Raw genomic sequence first — 9,741 nt, forward strand, 5'->3', positions numbered from 1 at the left:
GAATGTTCCATTCTTGAAACAACATACATAGCACAGAGGCCAGCTTGGTGGCTCACTAGCAGTGCTGGATTCAATTCCTACACTGCTTGTAGCTCCTGGGAGAAAAGAATCCCATCATCTTGCAACAGCAACTTTTAATGGCTGGATTTGAAGCCGATTGCAGGGTTCCAAAAGGAGCCTTGGATCATTGCCCCTGGCCAGAGACCTTCATTGTGAACCTACATATAAAATGGGAGGGAAAAATTGTAAAGTAGTTGAGAATGAACATTCATACCACTGGAAGCCCAAAAGAGGAGAGGTGTAAACAGCCAGGCTGCTGCTCCCTCCCCCCTACCAAAAAAAATATCACAATACATATGTAGGGATGTAAGAAAAAATACAAAAGTTAAATTTACATTTAAATTAAATGAAAAGATTTTATTAAACACAAATGCACAATACATTCAGACATGTAATGTGGGCATATACTATTTGCTTTTGAGATTAATATTTTCTATATCACAAGGTTACTGGTCACAATACAATTACTGTATTCACATTCAGCTGCTTACCATACACTTGTGATGTGCTGCCACCTTCTGGTTTTCAGACATTAGTAACTGGCCACATTCCTTATCTCTATTAGACCTACAGAAGCCACATTTGCGTTGCCTTGACCCTTTTTTCTGTCCAACTGAGCTAGACATGATTTCTTAAAAGGATTCTGGAAAGTCGCCAAGTCTTAAAAATGCTGAAAAACAAACAAAAAAAAAAAAGTGCAATAATTTAGTCTTGTTAATACATACAAAAGTATTTGTCCTGTAAAGCTCCTTCAACATGTACTAAAAAAAAGGTTCCTGTACAAATTATGACATTTAAAAATCATAATATACTAGAATACAATTATTCCCAATAGTATCAAGATGCCTCTAATCTGCAAGAAAACTACTTTGCATCAGTAAGAAGCAGTTTAAAAAATGTACTAAGAAGATCCATGAAATTAATTACGACAAACTGCAACCCATTTAGTTGGACTGTTAGTGTGTTTGTACAGATGTAAATTGGCAACAGCCTTTAGGGCTAAGTACATTGTCCAATGCAAAAGATAGTTAAAATAAATGTCATGTTTTAAATGGTAGTATCCATAATTGATTTTCTGTACCAGACAGGGCAACATTTCTAATAAGCATAACTTATCACAATTGATCGGAGGCAGACTTAACTTACATACTTATCTTTGGATGTCAGGAGTCTTTGTAGATTGTGGTATCTTTCAATTGACCAACAAAAAAAAAAAAAAAAAGATGCTGTAGTTATACCTTATGAGAACTTGAAAGCTCAACTACTACAAACATCTTTTTTGCTGGTCCTCTCAGTAGGGCCAATGTAATAAGCAGCACTAAAACTGCCATGGGTTTTTGTGTGCGTTTTTCCCACGTTAGTCTTATGTGGATATGTAATAAATTTTTCAGCACCCACAAAATGTTTGCATAAACCAGTGGCTGATTTAGCACGAGCGAATGCAAATGAAGTAATTAACTGTTCACAGGCTATGCAGGGAGCCGCGCTTTGGTTAGTACAGGTTTTTGAATGTGAGTTTTTTTAGCACCTGTGTCAGGGCAGGTGTTAAAGCATGAATTACCTTCACTTTTCCCAGATGTTTGAATCATTTTTGTGGGTCTGCTGTAGAAATCTCTGCAGCATTCCAGCGCTTATGCGCATCCGCCACTATAGCTGCCACGCGGTCAGAGATGGAACATGAAGGGGACAGACACTGCTCTACCCACCTTCAGTTCCACTCCCGGACCACTAACTTCTTCATTGTTTTATATAAAAGGGAAAACTTTTGCCCGAGAATCACTCACAGATCACCACATGAATGCAGGTTTCTACGCGGTCTATTGCACAGAGCCTTGATAAAACATTTTCATGTCTATTTCACTTCTGCGCACATCTCATTTGCATACATATCCTTTACTGCGTCCTGCAGAGGCACCTACTTTTGTTGTGCACGCTAAAAATATATATATAATAATATGCGCAGACAAGTGCCAATTTCACCACAGATCTCATTACATCAGTCCAAAAGATTGGATTTCTCTGCTGTACCTTTCTTATTAGATGTTTTGCGATTTGTTACAAAAGATTGTCTCTCATTGATTGACATTTGCCTACCTTTGTCACATCTGAAATCTATCACAACCTACAAAAGAAAGGCTTCAGCTTTCTCCAGGACAAAACTACTAGAATTTGACTGTTCTGATACCTACAACAAAACAATGTATGGAACATGTGTTCCCTTATCTTCTTTTTGCTTAAAACCAAATATGTGTGTGTTATATTTCAAGTTTTATCTTTAATACCATGATTATATATTTTCTAATGTGTTCTCTACTTAGAATGGTAATACTAATATAAGTGGAATATAAAAAAATTTTAAATAAATAAGGACTGAGTCATGAAGTGAGACTTCTTGGCTAAAACTGAGAATCTGCATAACATGGTGGTGTTATACCCTGCCACTTGAGCCCTTTGGGACATGGAATAATCTGGACTCTGGCCAAACATAAAGCTTCAGATATTGGACATTTGACTTTTTATACAGATATGCAATTTTAAATGCAGCCCTAAGATTTCTAACCTCATTTAAAGGTAACAATGCTTTACAACACCCAGCTACAGTGCATTCAGAAAGTATTCAAACCCTTTGGCTACAATCTTGGTACATCCCAAATCAAGTGAGCCAAGATTGTAGCATCATACCCAAAAAGATTTGAGATTGTAATCATTGCAAAAGGTGCTTCAACAAAATACTGAGTAAAGGATCTGAATACTCATGTAAAATGTGATACTTTTTTATTAATTTGTACAAATTTCTACAAACCTGATTTTGCTTTGTCATTATGGGGTATTGTGTGTAAACAAAGGTGAGAAAAAAATGCATCATCAATTTTAGGAATAAGGCTGTAATGTAACAAAAGTAAAGGGGTCTGAATACTTTCTGAATGCACTGTACATAGAAGTACTTTCAGTATATTCACCTTCAGCATGTCACAAAAATTCTTGTTAAGGAAAGAGGCCCTGGAAGGCATACCCAAAATATTTATCAAGAGTGAAACTTAAGAGAGGAAATGATCTAAATAAGCTTTCATTTCAAATAGCTATTCATGCTACATAGCTATGTTCAGAACAGGAAGTACTAGTTCCAAACAGAACATATCTTTGATAATATAACTACAAAATATTTGATGCATTCAACATTACTGCTGCCAGTTCTTCTATTTGAAGACAATCATTTTTCGTTTATATGAGTCTTACACTACATAGCAATGAATGATATGACAACTTCACAAAGTGATTTATTCACAGTGGGGCAGATTTTCAAAGGGATAAGCGTGTAACCCCCGAAAAGCTGCCCCTTCCACCCCCTGTGCGTGCCGAGCCTATGTCGCATAGGATTGGCGGCGCACGCAAGCTCCAGGACATGCGTAAGTCCCGGGGCCGCGGACTCCAGACCAGCCCCTGGACCGGAACATGGTACGCCGGCGCGCGCAAGTTACGCCTGCCTCAGGCAGGCATAACTTTTGAAATAAAGGTGGAGGGGGAATTAGGGCTGGGGGGCACCGGAAAGAAAGTTCCCTCCGAGGCCGCTCCAATTTCCGAGGGAACGGAGGCAGGCTGCGTGGCTCGGCGAGCGCAGGCTGCCGATTTTGCACAGCCTTGCGCATGCCGACCCCGGATTTTAAAAGATACGCGCTTATCTTTTAAAATCCGGCGTACTTTTGTTTGTGCAGGTTGTGTGTACTTTTTAAAAATCTGCCCCAATGTGTAAACCACACGTAAACCTTCCAAGTATAAAATAAAGTGGATCAATAAAATCAGAAGTACAATAAATAAAAATCAAGGATTAGTGAAGAATTTCAAATATGTTGCTTACTATAAATCTTTCAAGAAGAAATTATAATGGAATAACTAAACATTTAATAAAAAACAAGAACAGATAGATGACTAAGTGGGAAAGAAAGAAGCAAACCGCTGCAAAACATTGTTTTAATAAAAAGCCCACATAAAATTTGAAGAACCAAGCAGGAAAGATGAAGGAAGAACAGCAGGAAACTTAAAAAAAAAAAAAAAAAACACCAGTATAGATTTCATAATACATAAAAAAAAGAACAAAATAAAGATGATATAGGAATGACTACAGAGCTTTAAAATGTGTCTCTGTGAATCTGCATTTGGATTTTATAGAACATTAAAGGCAGATTGGTACAATAAGGAAAATATTCACAATAAAAGGTCCTTATCTTAATATATCACTTTGATCATGCTTTGTATTTATATTCAGTGTTTTGCTAACTCCCCCTTACCCCCAATTATTTATAATACAAATTTGAAGAGGTTAAAGCTTTGGCACTGCAACAGCTGACATTTATTTACAGTGTTAGCTGAGTCAGTCAGTCCTGCTGCTTCATTATGGACTAGGAAAGTAAAAAAAAAAAAAAAGTTTAAGTTTTAGTACTTGTAGGAAAATGGCTCCAATTTGAATCTGTTTCTCCTTCGCTTTCCTCTTGTTCAGCAGGAAAGTTTTGCAAATTAAAGTTGAGGACTAACATCTTGCTAAACCATACACCATGATTGTAAGCAAATGTCAGTCCCATTTTACCACCTGACAGTATTCCTTTACCCATGTATTGACAGATCTGTTTTGGTATTAAGGATACCAAATATGACATTTTGCTACTTATCTGATCCAAATTCTTACAGCTATTATGAAATATATAAATCATTTTTTTAAAAATCAGCATTTTGGATACAACAATCTGTTACTATAACAAATTAAATCTACTCTTTCAAGTTAAAATTCAAATAATGGACAGGCATGCCAGCAATTTCCTACCTGAAAATAAAGTTGCTTAATTCAATGCTGGGAGGAATATGCACAAATATGTTTGGGGTGAAAGATGCAACATTTTTTGTTTTGCTTTTTTTGGATTGTAATTTTCACATCACACATCATGAAAAAAAGTTTGTCTAGGGAATTCTAGGAACTCAAATTTTTATCAACAATGTAACGTAGGAGTCTATATTACCCATCTCTAAATCCATTTTGTATCATATCTTGTTGAATTTTTAATTCATCTAAAATAAGTGCATAACCCTATCTGAAATACGCCCAGATAACATCATGCAAGATTAAATTGATAAATATTTTCTGTATTTTATTTTTGTATGCTTTTTTTTAGTAACTTTATATTTATGCAGTGCTGTTTTAAGTTTTACTTTTTTATTTGAATTTTAATTTGAAATTTTAGTATTACTTAATTTAAATTATAATTCTGTTATTTTATACTTTTTTTGTTCGATTTGTAAACCGTTGTGATGGTACTTCCAAACGAAGGTATAGAAAAACTGTCAAATAAATAAATTAGAACATGTAGAAAAGAAAATGTCTTTTTATAAAAAATGTTACTATTTTCTTAGCCACCAAAGATACAGGAGGAGCATACTTCAGGCTGTGAGCAGATGTCAGCAAGTCCAAAGATTTAAAATATCTGTGTTGCATGTTCCATCAAAGAAGTATTTTAGTCTATGCAGCTTGATTCTTTATAGGCCATGATACTCTTATGTTGATCCTGAAGCTCATTCATGAGCTTCAGGATCCACAAAGGTCACTTTGGGCCTCATTTTCCACCCGGATTGCATGCGAAACTTCCCTTATCGGTGATATACCAAAATGGGGGCGGAGTCGGCCCCGGAAGAGGAGGAGTTGGGGGGCGTCACCGGGGCCGACTCTGCGAAGACGCCACGGATGACAAAAAGGTAAGGCCCTTTTCACATCCAAGTTCGCGCCCAATAGCTGCACTTCCTATGGTGGTGCTATTGGGTGCGAAACCGGCAGCGATCGCACCTCGACGGTGCGATCGCTGCCAGCTAGCGCAGGCCCACCCCCCATTTCGGCCCCCTGCCTCTCATTCCCTAAAGTATCGCAGGCCTGCGATACTTTAGAAATTGAGGCCCTTCAACTGTTAAAAAAAAAAAAAAAAAGAGGACTTGTGCGATCCTGAAACCCCATACACCGCTACAACATGTAATAATCCCAATAAAAGGCATCACAGCCTACTAGTGGCATAAGCAAAAGTTTCCATCAATCAAGGGCCAATACATTTGTGTTCCCTGCCTCACACCACCTCCCCTTGCCGCCACCACCACCACCACCACCACCACCCTCCTCCTTGTAGAAATGCTTAAGGTCACAGAAACAGCAGATATTTCAAAAACATGTGCGTCTCACCTTCTACCTATGTGCAGCTGAAATAAATACAGAAAGAGGCCCATAGACATCCCCTACAGCCTCCTACCGTGCCATGCCATTGGCTCCTATTAATATTCATATAAGATTTATTTAAGGGTCCATGTGAATGTAGAACCTGTAATCCTCTGATTTATCATATCTTCAAAACCTCGTTGGAAAATTACTTTCACTGTGCTTTGTCCAACGATGACAGATGCAACAAGTTGGGTAGTCTGAACTCATTTGATCACAAGCTCAGTACATTGCCATTACTAGACAATTTTTTTCCTATGCCATTTCACAGAAAAGTAAAATGGAAATATAGGTCCCTTCTATGGGAAACAGGGTGAGAAGTGTGCCTAAAAGTTTTCCTGAATGGATTATGGGGCTACTTTAACATATATATACACATGTACTGAATAGAAAGAAGTTAATCTTGTTCTGCATTATAAAACAGGGTAGAACATAGCATCCCAATTTCGGTACTAGAATTCTACAATAAAACCCATCAAGATGTGACATTTTAATCTCATCTATTTTATACAGTATTTTACTGGCACTCTTTGTACACAGTTTTGCCGCTCTCTCTTAAGAGCTAATACTCTTTCTGGAAAATTTAAAACAATCCAGGAACACATGACATTTGTATTCAAAATGATCTGGAACTGAGAGAAAATAAGTCACAAACTTAGATTACTTAGCACATTTTAAGCCATAGACTTATACTGCGTGTAACCTTCTAATCAGCCATCAAATACCCCCTCACCCCTTCCGTTTCACTGGAATAACTTTTATAATTTACTTATAGCTGTCACATTACTTTATATTGCCTAGTAAATGTCATCTTTTGCTCATTTGAACTCTGACATCAACAGTATTACCTCTCGAAAACTGACAAGAAATGTGTTAATAATGCAATATAAAAGGTATCATTTTGTATATATATTTGTATTTGTTAACCTTTATTTCTGTGCAATCTTTATACAGTAACAGAAGCTATGCTAGTGTGTATGATTAAACTTCAATTCAGGAATAGCCTCATTCTTGGCGAGACCAGACATTTACAAAACAATTGGAAGACATTTATATATCTACACATATATACACACGTGTGTACATATATGTATATTTATAGTGCAGCGGCTACGATTAGTTCATTAGAGCAACAACCCCTCCAAATATCAACTGTGTTCGTGTTTGGCTTGACAGAGACGGATCTACTGCAGAACCGCCCGCGTCCCCGTGGGCTACAGAGCCGCACACCAGAACCCGAGCGCGGCGGGGATTCTCCGCGCTCTGCTCCCGTAGTGCCAGGAAAAGTGCGCGCGGGGCTCAGCCAGACCTCCCGCTCCTCGCCGCATCGTTTCCACAAGGGCGCCGCGCGCGCAGTCTGCCCGAGCCCTCATACCATCACAATGGAACCGGGCGGGAAGGGGGGGAAAGGGAGAGGGAAAGAGAAAGGGGGGAGGGGAACGAGTGCGCGCGTCATACCTCTCACCCCCAATCACTATAAGCAGTCTCCAGGTGGGAGCAGGAAGATGCAACCGTTAATACAGAGCACGAGGACTTACATGCCGCCAGCTTTTACAATGCCGCTCAACTGTTTTCCAAGAAACAAGCTATCGGTTACTGAAGGTTTCCTTTCCTGCCGCGACGTCCCGGCGCACTGATCTCATCACTGCCGTACGGGAGCACGTTCCGTTCCGTCCACCGCCTCACCTCCCACCCGCCTCCGACTCCCTGTACGTCAATGACGTCGCTTGCGTTCCCTGTTCAAATGCTCCAACAAGGTGCAGGGCTGAAAATTACGCTCAGAGCCTTACTAGTGCCTCCCATCCTGCAGCAGCGAATAAGTCACAGTACATAGGGTGCTATACGCATGTCCAAGCCTAGGTTGTCGGCTAGGTTGAAGTAGTGTGACTACGCATGTGCAAGCAGGTACTGTAAAGAGAGGTTCTGCTTGCGCATGCGTGCAGGTTACTTTAACTACTTGGGTGCATTGCCTTATGTATAGATGTACCTCTACAACAATTAAATACTGTAATTCCACGCGAATGATTATCTATACTTAACATGTAGCTCTCACTATAAACACTTTGTTGTATTATCTCAACGAATCTAGCTGTAACCTGTTTTGTCCCAACCAAAGATGTTAACTACTCAAGACGCCTCATACAGCCCCTTAGGTGTAGTGCATTATCCGTGCATATTGCACTACTTATACACTACACCTTTCTTCTGCAATGTTATTAATGTAATTCCATAGGAGTGTTTAGCTTCTGTTAGCGTGCATCTTGCACAAAATAACTAAATAAAATAAAACAAATATGCTGAATTGTGTTAACAATGCTATCTACAACAAGCCATGAACTCTCTGTCTAGAAAGGCATCTCATAAGTAAATGATGGTGATGTTTAAAACCATGAGGCCGATGCAATTCGGTGCGCTCAGGCGAGCGCACTGTTAACCTGCAGTCGCACCCGGGTAGAATAGGCGCTAATCAATCCCATAATGCAAGAACATAAGAACATAAGAAATCGCCATGCTGGGACAGACCAAGGGTCCATCAAGCCCAGCATCCTGTTTCCAACAGAGACCAAAAACCAGGCCACAAGAACCTGGCAATTACCCAAACACTAAGAAGAACCCATGCTACTGATGCAATTAATAGCAGTGGCTATTCCCTAAGTATAATTGATTAATAGCCATTAATGGACTTCTCCTCCAAGAACTTATCCAAACCTTTTTTTAACCCAGGGATTAGCGTATATTCAACGCGCGTCCAACGCGTCCTATGCAAAAATAAAAAGAAGCGTCTCGGACGCACATTTCACTGACAACTATTAACACCTGCCTGGAGCAGGCATTAATAGCTATGCGCATAAGAAAAAACTGCTTTTCTGTACTGCCTCCTACTTATTATCATTGTGATAGTAAGTAGGATGAAAAATAAAAGAAACAAAAGTAAAAAAAAATTGACACTCGGACCCATCACGAAAACCGACGTCAAGTTTATCGGAGTCGGTTTTCCTTATCGGCAGACAGCCACGAAAACTGACGCCGATAAACCTGGCATCGGTTTTCGTGACTACCATTCGCATGTAAGGAACACTGACGCAGAGTCTATCGGCATCAGTTTTCGTGACGACTGTCTGCCGGGTTTATCAGTGACGGTTTTCGTGGCTGTCCGCCGGTAAGGAAAACCAATGCCGATAAACTCAGCGTCAGTTTTCGTGACTGGCGTGCGGCGGTCACGAAAACTGATTGGGTTCGCATTAGCAAGGATGCGCTAGGGTCGTGCAAGCAACCCTAGTGCCTCCTTGCTAACGTGACCCCCTAATTTTAATATTTCATGGCACCCCCTTGGAGGCGCCTGGGGTACGTTAAGAGAGCGGGTGCTGACTGTTCAGCGCCCGCTTTCTTTTTTTTTTTTTGAATGTAAAGTTTATTAAACATTATTAACATCAACA

General features: G+C 39.6%; 1 protein-coding gene across 1 annotated transcript in view; it reads right to left on the minus strand.

Moving 5' to 3' along the window:
* Nucleotides 1-8,155, minus strand: part of PHF6 (PHD finger protein 6) — a 187,216-nt gene extending 179,061 nt beyond the window's left edge. Inside the window, 3 exon segments of the mRNA XM_029606661.1 lie at nucleotides 552-730; nucleotides 1,207-1,249; nucleotides 7,843-8,155. Coding sequence (XP_029462521.1) covers nucleotides 552-686 — 135 coding nt within the window. The 5' untranslated portion in view covers nucleotides 687-730; nucleotides 1,207-1,249; nucleotides 7,843-8,155.
* Between the last annotated feature and the right edge of the window lie 1,586 nt (nucleotides 8,156-9,741).

This window comes from Rhinatrema bivittatum, chromosome 6 (genome assembly GCF_901001135.1).
Source record: "Rhinatrema bivittatum chromosome 6, aRhiBiv1.1, whole genome shotgun sequence".
NCBI classification, from domain to species: Eukaryota; Metazoa; Chordata; class Amphibia; order Gymnophiona; family Rhinatrematidae; genus Rhinatrema; species Rhinatrema bivittatum.